General features: G+C 39.1%; 1 protein-coding gene across 1 annotated transcript in view; it reads right to left on the reverse strand.

Moving 5' to 3' along the window:
- DNAH11 (dynein axonemal heavy chain 11) overlaps positions 1-20,854 on the reverse strand; it is a gene marked incomplete at its 5' end in the record, with an annotated part of 158,358 nt that overhangs the window by 39,200 nt on the left and 98,304 nt on the right. The window contains 7 exon segments of the mRNA XM_080383229.1: positions 11,080-11,324; positions 11,407-11,449; positions 11,948-12,207; positions 12,648-12,722; positions 12,881-12,996; positions 15,679-15,792; positions 20,134-20,275. Coding sequence (XP_080239355.1) covers positions 11,080-11,324; positions 11,407-11,449; positions 11,948-12,207; positions 12,648-12,722; positions 12,881-12,996; positions 15,679-15,792; positions 20,134-20,275 — 995 coding nt within the window.

Here is a 20,854-nt window from a genome sequence, read left to right on the forward strand (position 1 = left end):
ATATTCTCTCCTGAACAACTTGGAAGTGACAGAACGTTTAACCTTCCCACTAAAACCCAGAAGCACACAGAAGTACAACAGGAAAGGTACGCTGCCAGCCAGAGACACACTTCCTACGACTGCAAGGCTGGAAACAACCCATACTTTATGGAGGTGATTTGAAGCCTTTGAAACTGAAAAAACAGAACAGAGCTTTTCATGAAGCTTTTTGATTTTTTTTCAGTAATTGGTGCTTTTGCCTAGATGGCAGGCACACGGCAATACTGGCAGCATCTGGCATCCTACTGCCAGGTACAGTATGGCACCACTGCTCTGAGCACAGTGCAGTCATTTCCAGCAAGACTGAGAAAAGGCAAGGAAACAAGAAAATTAAAAGAAAAAAAACGAAGAAAAAGAAAAAACTGGTTTAATCTCAACAGAGATGTGACGTCTACTTTTTTTCCTCACACTTCCTTCCAAGAGGTAAGGCAGAAGAGTTGCAGGTTTTTTTCTCGTCTGGTTTGCTTTACCTACTAGCCACAGAAGTTTTACTCAGTTAAGAGCTGTAATGATTTGGAATTTTGACAAGAGGAAAGACAAGGGTGGTCAAATACACAGTCACCCAGAGAGGCTGTGCAGTTTCCACCCTGGGAGATATTCATAATCTGACTAGTCATGGCCCTGGGCAACCTGGTCTAACAAACACCGTTTGAGCAGTGCGGGTGGATTAGATGATCTCAGAAGGTTCCTTCCAGCTTCAATGATTCTATCAAAGTTTAAGTCTAGAAATTGTTTTATTCATATTCTCCACCCCCCATCCCCACAAGAGATCCAATTTCGGGAATCCCTTGTGCACTTTGCAGAGTTAATCTTAACCACGCTTACCCTGAGATATCATCAGGAATTGTCTCAGTTATTGATGGATGATTTCATATTAGTAGCTATATGGAAAGCTGTTATTTTATTCCAGTTATGTTTTAAAGACAGCCTACCGTCTATTTAAAATGTTGAAATGGTGACTAAAGAATTTCAGAGAAATGAGAGTACCTTCTTTAAAGAAAATTAATGTTTAAGATATGGATCAAATCATCATCTCTTTTTCAATCAGAATTTATGACATGGTATAAACCCCAAACTGGCAGTGTTTGGCACATTATACTTTGATTTGTTCCGTGAATACAATTCCCAGCAAAGGAATGAATGTATGCACGAATGTATGTTCAAATAGTTTCAGTGTGGAAAGGAAGGTAAAAATTGATCAACCATTAGAGTCATCTTCAAAGTGATGAAATTCTAGATGTAAAATTGAAATAGACTGTCATAACCTTTCTTCCTTGTTTGTACTGTTTGAAATAAGATAAAATAAAAGTTGTTTCGCAGTTTGTCACTTGCATCAGGAAAACCTCAGGAAATAATTCTCCAGTGAGCAGAGGGACTGAAACAAAGAAAGGGCCAGCATGAAAGAAGGACACTGCTGATCAACTTACAAGAACCATCCTTTACCTGCTGTCCATACAGACATTTATTTTCCAGAGTAATGACAGTAAACAAAACATATTTTTCCAGTCCCTTACAAATTGTAATCAAAATCAATGAAAATCACTGAATAGACAGTATCTTCCACACTACAAATAATTTAATGTAAAATGCTCGCATCTTGTGGGTGCTAGCTGCTTAAAAGAGCAGTCTTAGATTTGCTCAGTCCTGAAAACCTTAAAAATGTGTAAAATCAAACAACCCTCATTTTAAAAATAAATGTCTATGTGTGTCAAAAAATAACAAAATAACTGTTAAATTTTATTTAGTTTTTTCCATGATTGTTTGTGTAGAAAAACTCCAAAAAATATTTACTGAAATAGTTAAACATCATATCCTGCAAAGACAGACACAGAATTCTGCAGTAAAAGAAGACTCAAACTCTTTTGTTATAAAATAGGAATAAAAAATATCCAGTAAGAAAATGGAATTATCTTTAACCAAAGCACATGCTTTAAAAAGTTAGCATTTAAATGTTTCACAGTGTAAATGCAGGAACTCAGCTTGCAGAGTCCCCCTTAACCTCAGTTGCATCCATAAGAGATGCCCAGGAAATGACAAGTAAAGGACTATTCCTGTTGAAAGCTCTAACAGCAATATTTGTAATGTAGCAGTCTTCTTTTGAAGTATTTTAGACATTCATTTTTGCCTACAGAAGTCATTGGATTCTTCTTTAAACCATTAACTGAAGGCAACAAGACAATAAATCCATTAATTTACAAGAGGGCTTTTTGATTTATCCATTCTCTCTTGTTGTCACTGCCTGGTAAGTCATAAACAATAAAGAGCACCCACCTCATTCTCCAAAATAGCTTTGAAATTTGAAGATTTACTAAACATAGAATGATTGTCTATTTAAATCTTCCGTAATTTTACCATACCACCCAAGCACCATAAATCACTAGTGACATTGGCTAACAAGGGTTTAAGAGTTGGAACATGCAGTGTAATAAATTTCCAGACAGTTAAAAATCACTATAATTTTATTCTAATGCATTATAGATTGCCTGTAATGTCATCCTGGCCGGGGTGACCCATTTCTAATTTTGAACAGCTGTTCAGCTCGGGAGTTAGTTAATGATTAAATATAAATTGCCTGATTTATTAGTCTGAATGGTTGAGCTTCCAGGTCAATGCTATATAGACAAAATCATCAGTCTTGATGCTTTTCAGAAGTTAACTGTCTCCTGTTCTAGCAAAAAAGAATTTATTCTCAGAGGAAAAGACTTGACGTTCTCAATTAATCCTTTTAAATATTTTCCTCCTTAACTTACACAAGAAGATCACTAATAAAAACCCAAATCTCAGAGAAAAACTTCTTTTAACTTTGTATAAACTATGAACCGTCAGATCCAAGACCTGGAGACTACCCATGGGCAAAGGCCGTTGGCTTCCACAGAGCTTCCAAAGGCTTTGGGGGTCCGCAGGGTCAGACCAACAGTGACCGTCTCAGGTGTCTTGGGGCAAACAAAACTTTTCATATGCAGATAGTAACACGGACTTCACTGTTTTTTCTACTGAAGGAAAGATTACTTACATATTTTACATTTCTATACATATTAATTCCAGAATCGGGTATCAAAACCAGTTCTGTTTTAATTGCACAGGGGTTTTCCATTAGTTCTATACTCTTACAATAATTTTCTTCCAAACTGTTTTAAACTTGATTGTCAGCCTTTGCTGAGATTTGCAGAACCAAAAGTATTCAGTCTCTGATTTTCGAAAGCAAAGTCACAGGGACTTTTTGAAATCCAACTTGAAATATTTATTCAGACTGCCTTGGGAACTTACGTAGTAGTGTAAATATTCTTTGTACTTTTTATTTCTTGTTATTTACACTTATTTGTCAAAAAGGAATGGTAAAATTCTAGATGATAAATTGAGACAGCATGATTTCTGTAAAGACCTAGGAGAGACCGCATAGCAACACTGTGGCTTACTTGAATGGTTACTGACTGTTAAATAGGCATGTGTTAGCTTTAATGATGTTTGTCTGCTAATAAAGCTAATAACCACACTGAAATATATATAATTTTAACATAAATACATTTTATTCTTATTTAAAAATTAATAGTTTCTGCAAAAGGAAAAAGCCAAAAGCAAACAGTAAATCTCTGATTGGTGCCTTCCACTTATTTGCAATCTAAAGTGCAAAGAGGGCAGATGCAGGGTGACTCCATCCTGACCTAGAGGATTATTCAGTCTTTCTGCTCATTAACTAGAGGCCGCCCAGGCTGTCACAATGTGTTCACAGTTATGTATAAATATAGTGACTCAGTTACTAAGACTTCTCTCTAGCCATCATGCCAAACTCAGTCGCTCAGCAATACACGTTTATTTACGAAAAGCAATTGTGGTGCAGCACGTTTTACTTCTCAGGATTGTATTATGGGTTTATTTATGGTTTGGAGTTGGTTTTTCTTTTTTTCATTTAAATGATTTCTAATAAGGGTCATCTTGTCGCCTGTCACCCCCAGCCTTTCCCCCCCCCGCAATCCTCAAGTATTTAAGTTTAACCTCATGCTCAACAAAACATTTCAAATGTTTCAAAACTCATACTAGGATGAAAATATAGGCAAAATCTTCTTACCTCAAGTCCCTTGACCAGCCTGATGGGCAGCTCAATAGTTTTGTTCATTTGGTTCACACCATCTTGACATCAGACTCCCTTTGCGACTGCTTTCTCAAGTGAAGCTGCGGGCTTACGCAGATTGCTATACAGGACTTGTTCAGAAAAGGGATGGTTAAATATTATAGCTTAAGATTTGCTGGGTTGTTTTGTGTTTTGGCTGGTTTTTTTGTTTGTTGGTTTTTTTAAAAAAATTATTTTATTTTAAATAATGTATTTTAATGACAATAAATGTAGACAGTGCATTTAAGTCTGAAAGATAAAAACCTTAGAGGAAGGGTTTTTTTCACTCTGTGCTCTTTCTACAGCTCCTGGCACAACGTAAGTACGCTAACTAACAACAACTTAGAACAAAACCATTATTAGAATCCCTTACCAAATATCCAGTTAAATGGTGGAGTTCAGGTGGTTGGAGATAATAATAGGAGGAGAAATTTTTCTACTTGATGACAATGGTCTGTATTGCAATGGCCAGACCTGGAGGTCCCAGATAAAAGTATGAGATTCTTCTGCTAGATTCAGTTACAGACATTCTAGGACACCCACTGTAACTATGTCCTATGCATTATGGAGCATTTAAAATTGTAACAGAGAGAGGAAAAAAAATGCAAGAATAGAATTATTGTTTTAATTTTGTATGTGAGCCTGGTGGCATAAGAAGATCCGGCAATTTGCTGTTGGGCAGACAGAATGGTTTCACTAGAGGCAGAAAACAAGCAGATCTCCTGCATGCTGATCCACACCTTCCCCAAAGATCTGTAACCACACTTTTACGCACTCTGCTCAAAAGGCAGTAACATGCCTTCTCTCTGCTTTTTTTTTTCTGCTTTTTTGACTCAGTAGCAGCCACTGCCCACCCCCAGTGAACCTCTCAAAATTCCCTCTTAGATTGCTCAGACCTGTTATTTTTGTCAGTCACCATCACTCCTACCATATAACTGGTAATTCACTGAGCTGCAGCATTTTCTCCAGATTCTCTTTACTGGGCAGCTAAAACGACATGGCATTTTTAGATAAAATAATGTAAAATTGGTTTTGTTAGTGCTTTCTTAACTAAAACAGCCAAAAGACACTTGGATGAGGAGTTACCTTATTATTGTTGTTGAAGATATAACAACCTGTCTTTCTGAAAAAGTCTAAGAAATACAGTAATATTTAGTCAAGAATAGTTAGTCAACAAAATGGGGAAGGAGGAGAATTTACAAGTTTCTTCTGGTTTTAAAAATAAAAACTCCAAACTACTGCATCTGCTCATCAGAAAGAACCAAAAAGAGGAAAACCACCCACAATGTGTTTATCTCAGTTTTCCCTTTCATCAGGTAAACACTTTGATTTTTTCCTGCTCTATCAGAAAAAAACAGAATCCTCTCCAGCTCAGCAAACTAAGAAGAACTAATGAAAAGAAAGGTGTAAAAGAGTCAGATTGTTGAGTGATTAAAGATATTAACACCTTGAAAAGTACTATTTTTACAAATAGTCAGGTGGGGCAAAAATTGAATACAAGAACAGAGCTTGAAAGGCCATTTTGAAAAAAAAAAAAAAAAGAGAAGACAAGGCAAGACAACAGAGGCTGCAGCAGGCTAATTGCCTAGAACTATTTTGTTTCTCTAAGAGTGACTACAGAACTAAAAAGTGAGTTCCACTCTAGAGTAAAACTTCCCTATTTACCGGAATAGTTTACCAGAAGAACTACAACAGGAGCAAAGAATGCATACCTCCACAAAAGCTTGGTGGTTTTGCAGGATCAAAGATTTAGATCTCATCTGCCAAGTTTAGTGCCTGAATTGGTAGTGTGCAAACTGGAAATTTAAAAATAACATATAAATTGAAAATAAGAAATGAATTGGCAAAGGGGGAAAGATAAAATGACAACTTAGAGCTCAATAAAGAAGGCTGGCAGCCAATCCACTTTTTAATGGGGATGGATCTTAAATTAAGAGATGACAAGGACTTCTGTTAAATAAAGGCATCTCACAGATATGGGCTATAAGAAAAATTTCATTGGTCTAACATGCAAGGCATAAAAAGAATGAACACAAAGTTCTACACTTTTTTTTTTTTTGAGACTTATTTCTAGACATCTGCAGTTTGCCTGCATGATAACACAGATCTGACTGTAGTTCAAATACACTCATCCATCAAAGGCTCAGGTAGTAAAGATGGCAAGAATACTCTTCTGCAGTGAGACAAACAGTAAGGAATGCCCCAACATCTCTGTGGGGAGCTTTTTGGTACATAATAGTCTCCTTTATCAGAGCACTTCCTAACTCATGACTTTTGAAGAGGAAAATTGTCGCTACAAAACACGCCATTCCCTTTTGTCATTCTTTCATGGGATGTAACATAAATAAAGTGTAAGTCTAGCAACAGCAGGATTACATATTGCATTTTATACCCCAGTACTCTAAATTCTATGGAATAAATGACATGTTTTAAAAACTCTTGTTACTGAGAAAGTTAGTGCCAGGGAGCTAAGCTCTACAAATCACAGCAGAGAGCCATTACCCCCCATAGCAAGCCTGATGGACTGCGCTCTTGTATAATCCTTTCCAGGCACAGAGTGTATTTTCACTGTATCTAAGTACTCTCATATGTTAATAAATGATAAATAATACAAATTGCACCGTATCTGCCAAAAAGACGAACTTGGCCCAACTTTTTAGCACTAACACTAATAAACAGTCTGCCTTTCCTTTTTTTTTTTTCATATTATGGGCATACTTACTGTAATATATATACATGTGAATGTAAAGTCATAATTTTCACAAATAATTTTAGCAGACAGTCTCTTGAAGGATGAAAATCTGATATGATTTTACTCAAAATATTTAAAATAAAAGTTTTTCTTGCAAAGAAACAATCTTTTTTTCTGTTTCCTAATCTGCTCTTCTTTCCATTTACTGTTAATATAAAGCAACTCTTTTACTGCATTGATAAATGTATATGGTCATACATTAAAACTTTAACACATAAGAAAGAGTCAGCAGGCATCACCATCCAGAGTTGTTTTTTATGATCTTTAAAACATTGTAAAAGTTTAAAATTACATACCATGTTAGTAGTAGTACAAGCCCATGTATATTTTATCTGAAAAAAAATACTGTGACAATATTAATTACAATATTTCCCATAGAATCATAGAACCATTTAGGTTGGAAAAGACCTTTAAGATCATCAGGTCCAGCCAGGTCCAACCATCAACCCAGGACTACCAAGTCCATCACTAAACCATGTCGCTAAGCACCGCACCTACACGTTTTCTGAACAACCCCCAGGGATGGTGATTCCACCACTCCCTGAGCAGCCTGTTCCAGTGCTTGACCACCCTTTGGGTGAACAATTTTTTCCTGATGTCTAATCTAAATCTCCCTGGTGCAACCTGAGGCCATTTCCTCTTGTTCTATGGCTTGTTACTTGGGAGAGGAGACTGACCTACAGCCTCCTTGCAGGCAGTTGTAGAGAGCAGCAAGGTCCCCCCTGAGCCTCCTTTTCTCCAGGCTAAACACCCCCAGTTCCCCCAGCTGCTCCTCAGAAGACTTGTGCTCCAGACCCTTCCCCAGCTTTGCGGCCTTTTTTCTAGACACGCTCCAGCACCTCAGCGTCCCCCTTGCAGGGAGGGGCCCAAACTGAACCCGGTATTCGAGCTGTGGCCTCACCAGTGCCGAGTACAGGGGGACGATCAGTCCCCCAGTCCTGCTGGCCACACAGTTTCAGATCCGAGCCAGGCTGCTGTTGGCCTTCTTGGCCACCCGGGCACACTGCTGGCTCACGTTCAGCTGGCTGTGGACCAACACCCCAGGTCCTTTCCCACCAGGCACTCTCAGCCACTCCTGCCCCAGCCTGTAGCTCTGTGGGGCTGGTGCGACCCAGGTGCAGGACCCGCACTCAGCCTTGTTGAAGCTCACACCGTGGCCTCGGCCATCGGCCCAGCCTGCCCAGCCCCCTCTGCAGAGCCTCCTGCCCTCAGCAGATCAACTCTCCCGGCCAGCTTGGTGTCCCCTGCAAACTGACTGAGGGTGCACTCGATCCCCTCATTTAAAATTTCTCATTTAAAGATGTATTCTGGAAGCCACAAAAAGTGAAAGGAGGTTAACTTGACTGTGCTGTCTAGGCTGAAGATGCATTATTGATCACTAACAGCTGCAGCAATTATCATCGCTGAGAATTGCTGGCCACAAAAACTTCCATATGAAAAATATGTACAACTCTCCTCTTTCTCTTTGCCAAGAGAAAGAAGCTGAAATATGAGTCAGGGAACGCAGAACGTCCATGAATGCAGGAGCAGAGATTACTAACAATGGATACTCTGCCTTCAAGTCTATTCTTTAGAAAATTGGATATAGGAAGATGGGCAATAAATAAACAACTAGAAGGGAAAAGGGCAAGACATGAACTGAAGGATAGGGGAAAACTGAATGTATGGATTGATGCTTGGATAATAAGAAAAACTCTAATGCCTCTTTAAAGGCATTTAAAAGAGACTAGATAGAAAAGTAACTGCTTCATTCCTCCTACTGAACTTGTCTAGCTCCAGAATGGTGAGGACTACTGAAAGGCTAGCATTCATAAAGGACTTGCGAAACCTCTCTCTCTTCTGTACTGCTTGATTTCATGCAGAATCATATGAATTTGCACTGGTGGAGTACCCTCTTCTTGTGGGCTCTACATACTGGCCTTGTGCAAGCTTAAAAGAAGTTTGGCCCTTCAGAGGACTGATAGGGCTGCACAGCACTTCTGCTGCTCCTGAAGAAGAGGTGAGGTGAAAGCTTCGCACAGGCTGGATACAGTCAGCAGGCAGCCCAGACAGAGAGACAGAGAAGAATGTCCATATATCAAGACTGACCTTCCTTCAATATTAGAGGAATTACTGGGTTTACAGACTACAGATGCATACAGCTCAAGTAAGGAATAAGAGCTTTCTACATGCTGATGGGGTACAGGGGGTTATCAGCAGCTAAGGTAAATAAAATGTAGGCACTGCCACTGAGAAGTGCCTGCATTGCTCGTTTTCCCCCCCCAGAAGAAATACAAGTTTGCCTTCTCTTTATACCCATTTCACAGACTCCCTTACACAACAAATCATACCTTTAAAAGACCTGACATGACCCAGCTGGAACACGTTACATAGGGCAGGGGTGCACATTAAGAAAACATTAAATGAAGCAGATCAAGAAGTTACCATGGCTGGAAAAATTGAGCTGATGAAACTACGCTAGATGTAAAACTCTCTGGAAGAATGGAAGACAACCGGTGAATATTTATATAGCACTTTAACTCTAAAAATGGATGCCAGCAAAAAGTCAGTGTTTCACTCTGAATTTGCATCATGAGGAGATGAAAGGGGAAGTAAATAAATATAAAAAGAGGACAATCAGAAGCTGAAGGCTTCCTGCAAGATCACCTAAACCAGGAAAAGGCTCTTGGAGTTACTGTCAGGCAAGGAACAGGGATACATTAGCGCTCTTCTCTAAGGAACACATTAAAATAATAAAAGATTCCATGAGTTTCAGGGGTGACTGCTGTGTATCAAAAATATATTTTAAAAAAAAAATCATTAAAATGCTGTCTTTGTCCAAAAAGTAAGTATTTGCACTTAATAAACATACATCAGTACAGAAGCATGAAATAAAACCCATGATTCTTCCACAAAGCTATCTGGTTAGTGTAGATACCTGCTTCATTAGGAAAAAATGCACTTTGATCTGAATAAGCAACTCTAAGGTCACAAAGCTAAGGCTGTATCATACAGAGGCAAATTACATGCCATAGCCGCTGATCCGATTCTTGGGGTGCGGGGGCAGAGAGGCCAGAAGAGGAAGAGAGATGGTAAAGGCTATGTATGTTTACCCATTAAATGTGCATTTCCTTCAGAACAGGAAAAAAGTGGCTACTACAATAGCAAGAGGAAAATCAGGGAAGTGCTGAATAAGGAATGAAATTCCCAGATACTGTAACTCACAGATTTCTGAGTTTCAGTAAGGTGAGTCTTGCTTATTCACTTAAACTGAAAAAACATTCACTTAAACTGAGAAAATAGTGAGAATAACCCCCACATTACAGATCTGTTCAGCCTTCATTTATTGCTTGCTATCTTAAATTAAGAGATTTCAGATCTAAATATTACCAACAAAAAAGCCTTAAGTCAAGTCAAAACCTTCTAAACCTAATTAATGCCATCTCTTTCAAACCATTTGAAGCCTTCTTTGCCAAGGGTAATTAGCTTGCAGCAGAGAAATTCCTTCCAGCCACCATCTCCCAAGATACCATGAGATGTCTCTTCAAGAGCACTCTGTGTTGCAGTTGCTCCATTAAATGAATACTTAATAAATAACAAATAATCCCTTTCAAAAGTTCAATAGATACTTGGTGGTAAATATGGTCTTTAATTCAATTAACTCAAAAGATTTGTCAGTAAAACACTGATAAAGTTTTCCACTTCTATGCGCATGTGTACACGCATGTATATAAGTTTTTGGAGTTCTTCAAAAAAACCAAAGGAGATTTCATGTCACTTTTACGATATGTTTAATGACAAACATAAAGACAAGTGACCATGACCTTTCAAAGCCCTTTCTGGAAGTTGCTCCTGTATTCCAATAGATCATTACCCATATAAACACTCAGCGTATATTTCTTGTAAAAATCACAGCCAGTTACTTATATCAACTATCATCTCAGTTTACTAATCTTTTGGTTATAACATGCATAGATGGCTTTGAGGAAATTCAGTCATTTGTGCTAAACAGCTATGGAATGTTCTTCAGTAGGCTTGTGGGGAAAATAGTAATAATCCCTATGAAAACATATTTAATACTTGAACTAGGAAATAATATAAATGAAATATTTTAAAAAAATGAAATAAATAAATAAAACTAATAAAAATAAGCGGGCTCAAGATACTAGAAAAGGATGCTTATTAATCAAGCAGTACTTACAAGAAGCTTTTTCCCCTGATGGATTCTAGCTGCTCTGTAGCTGCTGCTAATGCAGCATTTGCCTGAGCCAATGCACATTCTGGCTCTACCTCACAATACATCTTGAAAAAGACGTGCAACCCAGGCACATTAGACAAGAAGTTGGTATCACATTCATTAGAAAAATTACAAATGACTCCTGATGAAAGACTTTCAGATAATCCTGGTAGTCTCTCCTTACATGTATTTACTTTAGAGCCATCTTTCTACACAATGGTGAGAAAGCAGAGATTTCTTTCATTAATGACCTAAAACCTACAGTTTTTATTATAGCCTACATAAGGATACCTTAAGCAGAACTGAATGCATCCTTAGTGGGTCTACTCTCCAACTAAAATTAATGTATATGTATCATGGTTTTAGAATACAGATGAAATCACAGGCATTAAGCTTGAGTGGATTTCAACTAAAAGTGATTCGTTTTTACTATTTTGTAATTAAATGGTAACATGCTATAATACTAGGATGAATGGAGGAATCCCGCTGCCAGGTGCTTAAGGGACTCACAAGTGATAAGCTCTGTCTTACACTCAAGACAGCCAGCCTCAGATCGAGGTTTCAAGTGCAATGTGTACATCTGGAGAACAATATTTCCCAACTGTTGCATCACAATGATAACTGAAAAATGCTGGACAGCCACATCTTTTTTGCTACTTTCTACTGAAAATAAATACATGAGTATATACTGTTAAGCACTAAATACTTCCCACTTTATCTGTGGTTGCTGTTACATTCTTCCTAGAATACTAAGCAGAGCATATCATAATAATAAAATAAAAAACTTCCATAACAGAAATTCTCCCCTATCAGAGCCAGTCAAGAGGGGAACTGATACATATTAACGTCTATCTCATTGAATTTTTCTGTATTGATGAGGCAGGCACAAAGACCAGCTGCTGTAAAGGATTTTGTACGAACATAATTTGGATTGAAAGCTGGATCCTCCAAATAATGCCCCTTGACGACCTGCAGACAATACTGTATGTGCTCCTTATAGCTGATTAAACCTTGTAAGAAGTCATCAACCTCCAAGAAGAGACATCCCAGTTCACCAAAACTTTTCCATTTCAGAGAACCAGAAGCTGACTCCTATTGCCATCAGAAATGTAAAACTGGAATCCTGCACTAGCTTATTGTTTTAGAAACATTACGCAGTACAAAGCAAAAATACTATTTCCCCAAAAAGCCTAGGCCTTCACCCTCACTAACACATTTTGTTATTTGCTTGAGGAGTTTGGCAGATAAATACCATTAAATGCTTTCCCTTTGACTTTCCTGTATTTCTGCAATTAATAAATCCCAGTGGCACTCGGGCTGGCTTGAATTTGTCACCAAAGGTACACGGAAAAGAAGAACTCAGGGACGTTATCTTATGCCCCTAAATACAAACTGTAAGAAAATGAAGTTGCAATTTAGTTTCTCTTTCTCTAGCTCTCATATTTAACTGTTCTTTTTCTCTCTCAGATATTATATGATGTCCCATTCATCATTAGCCTTCCCATAAAGCCTTTTGTGGCCTTCCAGCTTCAGTCTTTGGGCACTTTCCCTTTATATACCAGTAAAACCATTACTGCAGAAATAACATTGAGTACAGCCATTGGTGGCTGTCAGGTCAGGTACAGCAGTTGCTCACCTGTTGCTTTGGAGCACGCTGCCCAGAGAAGAGATGGAAATTTGATTGTGTTTGGCAGCTGAGCACTGGAATGACCATTTAGTAAGCCTGAACTATTTGAATGATGAACAATTCTTTTTTTTTGCAGACATCAAACTGATTGATCTTTACTTTATTAAACATGCCTAAGGCTGCTGTAGCGCCAACAAGAGCAGGTACAGCTTTCAGCAGGTCGTCTGCACACTCCTCCTGTCTCAGATATGTGTCTCCTCAGATTGCTACTACATATTAAAACAATGACTCTTAAGATTTACGTTGAAAAATAAGGCTGTAAATCAAATCAGAGTTCCTTAAGCATTCACACTTGCAGTGTAATGTCTGTATACACAAAGATTTTTAACCCCATTCTTTTATGTCATGCATAAAGAAGACCTCTAGAACTCTGACACTCAGGTGGGTTTGTGCTTGGCTCTAGAGTCCATCTGTTCTGCACGGTGAGGACTAACGTCTCCTGTTTATATCATCACACTGCAGAAGAGTCTGCCTCACCTCTATGCCCGGGAAGATCATGGAACAGATCCTTCTAGAAGCTACTCTAAGGCACATGGAGAACAGGGAGATGATTTGAGACAGGCAGTGTGGCTTTACCAAGGGCAAGTCCTGCCTCACCAACTCAGTGGCCTTCTATGAGGGAGTGACTACACCAGTGGACAAGGCAAGAGCTATGGCTGTCATCTATTTGGAATTCTGTAAGGCCTTTAACATGTCCCCCACAACATTCCTCTCTGAATTCGAGAGATAGGGATTTGATGGGTGGACTGTTTGGTGGATAAGGAATTGACTAGATAGTTACATCCACAGGCTCAGGGCCCAGATGGAGATCAGTGACAAGTGGTGTCCCTCAAGGGTCCGTATTGGGACCAGTACTGTTAAATATCTTCATCAATGACACAGCGGGATCAAGGGCACCCTCAGCAAATTTGCGATTACACCAAGCTGAGGGTGCAGTTGACACAATTAAGGGAGAGGATATCATCCAGAGAGACCTTGACAAGCTTGAGAAGTGTGCCCATGTGAACCTCCTGAGGTTCAACATGGCCAGGTACAAGATCCTGCACCTGGGTTGAGGCAACCTCCAGTATCAACACAGGCTGGGGGATGAAGTGATAGAGAGCAGCCCTGCAGAGGAGGACTTGCAGGCACTGGTAGATGAAAAACTAGACAGGAGCTGGCAATGTATGCTCTCAGCCCAGAAAGCCAACCATACCCTGGGCTGCATAAAAAGAAGCTTGGCCAGCAGGTCAAGGGAGGTGATTCTACCCCTCTACTCCACTCTCATGAGTACTGCATCCAGCTCTGAGTCCTCAGCACAGGAAAGACATGGACCTGTTGGAGCAAGTCCAGAGGAGGGCCACGAAGATGATCAGAGGCTGGAGCACCTCTCCTATGAGGAAAGGCTGAGAGAGCTGGGGGTGTTCAGCCTGGAGCAGAGGAGGCTCCAGGGAGACCTTACAGCGGCCTTTCAATACTTGAAGGGGGCTTATAAGAAAGATGGGGACAGACTCCTGTTGAGACAGGACAAGGGATAATAATTTCAAACTAAAAGAGGGGAGATTCAGAATAGGTACAAGAAAGACATTTTTTATGATGAGGGTGGTGAAACACTGGAACTGGTTGCCAGGAGAAGTGGTAGATGCCCCATCACTGGGAACATTTAAGGTCAGATCAGACAGGGCTCTGAGCAACATGATCTAGTTGAAGATGTCCCTGCTCATTGCAGGGAAGGTGGGCTAGATGACTTTTAAAGGTCCCTTCCAACCCAAACCATTCTATGATTCCAAGATTCTAAGAGTGGGTGGGCTGGACCCTCAATGACAGCTGAGTTTTGCAGTGCCAGAACTTCCAGAAGGCAGTCACCACTGCTTGCTTCAGTAAAGCTCCTACACGCTCTATGCTGGCTAGCACACGCAGCTGCTCAGGAGTGAAGCCTTGCACATACTGAGGATAATAGGATATAGAGCTGGAGACAGAGGGGTGTGCTGGCAAATCAGCTACCTACAATCATTTCAAGTTAACAGGCATCTCGGTGACTTTATGACCTCATATTGTATCTGATATTTCTACTAAAGCAGTAGTTTAACCTCTGGGTAGCTAGATCACATTTATTTTCATTGCTCCAGAAAGAAAACTTGGTACGCGAAGTTCCTTTATTCCCTGCTGCTCTGAATCACAAAGCATCCCTGCATGTTGCTCTGCCTTTTTAAGGACAGTAGTGCAAGACAGGAGGTGGAAACCAGCTGACTAACCCTTTTGTGCAGAAAACACACTGAGAATTTAAAAGAGGTGAAGAAGAAACAGCATAGTTTTGGATTGGTGTACCAGAAACCATTTTTGTTTATATTTATGGACAAATGTCTGTATCATCATAAAGAATATCTAGGTGTCTACAACAACTGGATATTCTCCATCATCCTCTGCCACTCAGTTTTACAAACTGAAAAGTAAGAAATTGGTACTGATGCTTTATCTGATAAAAATGGTTTATACTTGAAATATTCATTTTTCAAATTCTCTTCTTCATAGGGTACTCTGATTCTGGCCTCAATGACTTTGCCTTATTATCATGTTAAATATACTTGCAGTTAACCTGATGAAAAAAACGTTTTACCTTTGGCTTACCAAAGAATATGGCACTTCCACACAATTTTGGTAGCACTCACCAGGTTGATGGTGAAAGGAATATGGAATATGGGTCTCTCAAAGACTAGTTCAGCATTCGTAAGACTAAACCTCTCAGGTTAATCAACCAACTATTGCTTAGCACAGCCTCCTCTCCTCCAGGGTAACAAAGGACAGCACGCTACCACCACAACGTTGTGCAACGGCCATGCAACAACAGCTTTATGCAATTTCTGTTCCTTTCCATGAGACTATAACAGACTACATACATTTTTCAAATGGATACTGGATTAACAGATTTTGTGTGATGCCCAGTTTCTTTCCGGTGTAGGACACTACAACATGAAATACTACAATTAATGTTTTCTTTGCCATCTCGTTATCTAAGGACATAAAAGACAGGAACTATAAGGGTAATATGTATTTCAGTATTTTTTTTTCTTCTAGATAAGCTTTTAATATCTCTTGATGAACAACAGCTAGTATGAAGACTGTCCTTCTAGGACACGAACCTATCCACCAGACCATAATCAAGCATGTCTGTATGCATGTGAAATACCACCTATCTGCATGGATGCTTTTCAAAAAAGGAGCCTGTAAGCTGGTGAAGACATCAGGTAGTGAATGCTCCTGGTTGCCAACAGAAACCTGGAGATCACTGTCTGAGACACACAAGAATTTAGGACTCCTGAGTTTAGGACTCTGTGTAATACTGTGGGATGCAAAGGTGACAGATTTAGCAAAGCAGGGCAGGAGACCCAGTAAAGTATCTGTACAAAAAAAGCTGGGGGATATTAGGGCAGTCTCTTACTTCCGAGGAGTTACTGGACGCAGGAGAGAACTCAATAGCTTATGCCATTTCAGCAGGTAAGTTGCAAACATTTCATGATCTATGTTCAAATGCAGAAGCTGGAGCTAAACAAGAGACGGCAGAGAGAAAGTGAAGATTTTTCACTAAGATGTTGAGAGCCATGACCTTTTTTCCCCCCTCACTCCCTCATTTTTCCTCTTTCAAGGGCTCCCCTTTAGAAAATCAGAGAAAATACCAGGGAGCCGATGGTCAGTTCTAGTGACACACTGGGGATTTCCCTAACCAGCAAAACATCCACTGCATCTTTGGGGTATATGTAAATGTATCAGATTTGTCAAACCAGCCTCCATCTTTTGGTAAATCTGCCTCTTTCTTTTAATTCTTCAGTTCCAAATCTGAAACCATAGGTCTCAATAAGGGCGAGAACAGGAGAAAAGGAAGTATCCTATATGAAAACACCGTACTTACTTAATTTCAGGTTTGGAGATCAAACAGATTTGTCAAAATGCTTATTTTGGTTTAACAGTGGCTTAGATCAGTGACCTTATATCAGCTAGCAGCAGTTTTAAGTGAAAGCTGAGCACCTTCACAAATTTTTCTGCAATTATTTAATTATCTGTTTAAAAGCTGATTATGATTTCATTGGTGCAGTTTATTTGGTAAAGTAGCCCTGGAGGGTGTTCTGTATCATCTGCAACTGCATATTTGGAAGATTATCATACACGTTTTTAAGAACACATTACCTGGGGCTGAACTTAAGTTACATTTGGTTCATCTTTATCCTTGTACCTCATGCTCATCTCACAGGCTCATCTTCTGTCAGGTCTTGCTTAAACAAAATCTAATTACAGAGAAAGAGGATACTACAGTGATCAAGATGGTAATACGTGGATCAAGCAGTATGCATTGGCAGTAACAAGCTTCTGTAAGAACTTAATATCCTTACAAAACGTGTTTCTACAATTGTTGGGGGCACTTTTCACGTACACATTTATTACATGGGACACGGATAGACACTGTCCCTGGAAATAACAAAGACTAAAAACCTATATGCATTACATTACAAATGATGAGTTACTAATAAAAGTTAGTATTTCCCCCATCCCTTGTGATGTAGCTTGGAGAACGAAATCCCCAATGTTTATTGGTCAGCATCTTAGCCACAACATATTTTTTAAATTAAATACTGTACATACAGTTGCAGTTTTGGTTTAGTTTATATTTTCTCTATCATGGTTTGAGACCTGTTACTGAAATTAACTTGAAGCAAAAAGTTTGTAACAGCCCAACATTCCTTCTGTTATAGTTTTTAAGGATATAACCAGGCGAAAAAGTATTAAATTTACCATACATAGTGCTTCCAGTGTGACAATATTTTCCATTAAAACAAACAGCTAATTTAAGTCACACGAGTTCTGTCTCTTTTTTTCTTATGCTTAGTTATTCTTTGCTTGCTGATGCCCAAAGAAAATACAGGACAGGATGATTTTCTTTTTTAAGGGAGGAAAAATTAAATAAAGCAGGTTGCAGATAAGCCTTAGGACAGTATTTCTTGAATCTGCTTCCTCTCACAAAGAGATGAAGGAGCTTTTAATTACTGTCTTCAGAAGTTTAGTCCCCTTTACATCAATAACTTCTACGGTACAGAGCTCTTCACTGATGGTTAAATTGTTAGAAAAGCTGGAAGCAGTGAGCCCTTAGAATCAGACCATGAGTAGAGTGGCTCAAATATACCATGCAAATAAAGAATGCACTGTAGCTGAGGAAGGTAAATCAAAAAAGCTAGTCAGTCTGGATCCACCCTTGCTCCTACTCGTCAGGCGGTATCACTATCACCCATATACCTACACTATGCTCTGCATGTTTTCTTCCTTTGAAGGGGTAGGTCCCATTTTAAAAGGCAATGGCATAACCATCTGCATCTGTAACCCCCTCTGGCTGGCATCATTCAGAGCACGCAAATGGCCAGTAAAGTGACAGCGGTATTACTGCCTACTATTTTAAAACCTCAGCAGTCATGTTCATAGTCAGACCTTTGTTGATTACTACACAGATACGTAGCTCTGCTGCATTTATGGGGCATCCAGGCTGACCCCACTTTTCCTGATGAGTCTGATCTAAAGTGACTTCCACTCTTCACCTTTTCTTAAGTAGTGCTTCATTCTAAGGCCATACCTCCCAATGGCTGACTGTTGTAAAACTCAAAACACTCTTATAAACTCCAGTCTGAAATCTATAGAACAGAAAAGCCAAAATAATTTTTTAAAGGGTGACTAATTTTTATCCATTATGAACAGTATTCACAAATTACTTACCTGGAAGATGTATTCTCATTTGCTGGATTTTTTTTTTTTTGGTAACAATAATTACAGAAGATTAATATTTAGAAACTACCATCCACTTTATGAAAATGTTCTAGACTAACGTAGCACAAAATGACACTTTTGTTTCCAATGAAAACATTTCAGAAGTGCAATAAAGCAATGAACAGGGGAGTACAGTAATCATTAGCGTCATGTGCTGAACTTCATCCCTGAAACAAAGTGGCCCAAAGATGTGATTATCCCACAATAATCACTCTGTGTGTTTCACCTAGTTGCTTAATGAGCTGATTAGAATTGTGTTAAGGGTGTATTTTCATCATCCAAATCCATCAGAAGCATATGGAACTAATACAGGAAAAGCACCACTGAAAAGTGCTTGGTAGGATGTTGAGCTGTTGGATCCAATTTGTGCAAGTTTAATTTATTGCACTATTTGGACTTCAAAATTCATAGCAATTTTTAAGTCCTGTGTAAGATATGGATAAGCAAAAGGCTGAAGTCCATAATTAGCATAAACCAGAGAAACATAAAGGTCCTCATCCAGGCTTCATTTATTTCAGCATCAAAAATCACCTTTCCCTCAATAAAATCAGGATGAGACACAAGGTCATTAGAAAACTACTAAATATCACCTAATAATAATATTTTTTTAAGAAACTAAACAGAAGAGAATGAAAGACCATTTTCATTGCTCACAGCATAGTCTTCCCTGTTGATCAGTATCTGAAAACTGTTTACAAAGTTCTTGTCACCTGAAGTTTCCTTAGCTCACAATCAGGCATTAACAACTATGACAAGTCAATTAAAATTTTCTCTCTGCGAGATTGATAAATGACACAACGTATATCAGTTTTCAGAGCAAAACACCAGAGCTGAATCAGCTCTTTGGACTTTACAGGCAGAGGAACTTCAGTTTATAGCATTCCATACTGCTGGTGTTTTATTTAAAAAACTGAGCTTGTAACAGTAGATGAAAATCTTAAGAGTCCAGATGAAATTATGCATTTCTGTTCAGCCTGTGGTGAGGACTAATGCATGCAAACTTCTATATTTCCAACATGGATGTTGATAACTAATATTAATAGGCTGAACTGAGAGCAAAAAGAAGGAGATTCAGCACTGATGACACATATTGTTAGGAATGCTATTATAATCTTGAAAGTCAAGGTTTGCACCTTGTAATATTGCGAGATACTGGAATGAACTTCTGTATCAATTGAGTTGTTCAATTTACCTAGAGCCTCAAAGCCTTTAGAAACCTGAAGTGCTCAGAGATGACTCTCTGACCTTTACCGTATTACAAACAGGTCTGATTCTCAAGATCCACATCCATTAAATGCTTGAATGAGCTCAGTATTTATTGTTCTTTCATCTCATTAAAACAGCTAAAAGGTAGGGAAAAGGCATAATGTAAAGAAAGGTCAAGTGGTAATCACAGTGTGAAATGCCGTTACATGTGTAAGTATAATAATTCTTTAGACTTTATGCTCCCTGGAGAGGAAGTTGTTCAAAACTGCTCACCTAAAAAGGTTTATTTTCTGCTAAATATAGCTCAACAGCACTAAATAGGGGAATTAGACCAACCTTTCACTCCTCGGCATCTGCAATGGCCTTTTCTTGGCTCACTTTCTCAGTCTGAAACTCTATCTTAGCAATTAAAGCTTCAGCATCTTGATTTCTCAGTTGCAGTTCTACCTCTTGAGAAGCAAGTTTGGATTTTAGCTCTTGTACCTACAGGGCAAAAGGTAATGCGTTATTCAGGAGCATGGGTCATTAGGTATGGTTCTGGAATGAGCCCCAAAAATCTGAACTGAAAATAAAATTCACGTTTCATGGGTCTCAGTACTGGAAGTGCTGTCTTTTCCTTTTTTATTTTGTTTCCTTTGGTAGATCCTGTTTGTAGCTCACATAATTCTGCTGACATGAAGAATTTAATAAGAACAGCATAACTGCTCCCACCAGAGGCCCCACAGCTCCCCCGAGATGCTCAGATTGTCTGTCCAGCTGCTGAGGTTGTGTTTGTGACCAGGTGTCTCAGTGGTACAAGGCCCACCTGCAGCACCTAGCAAAGACGCAAACATAAAAGCAAAAGGAAATTATGGCAAATGCTTAGCAATCACTCCGAGCAGCTAATGCCAGCAGAGGTTTGCTGAAAGGTTAAGATAGACTCAGAGACTGATGAACAAAGACTACCTGTTGGTTTGCTGAAATAGCAATTTATTGCCTGCCAGGCTAGAAACACGTATCAAAATATCCAGCGACAATATCTTTCCAAGTACAAATGACTTGTTTCAGATATCGGGGGGTTTG

This window comes from Falco punctatus (assembly GCF_963210335.1).
Source record: "Falco punctatus genome assembly, chromosome: 4".
Classification (NCBI taxonomy): Eukaryota; Metazoa; Chordata; class Aves; order Falconiformes; family Falconidae; genus Falco; species Falco punctatus.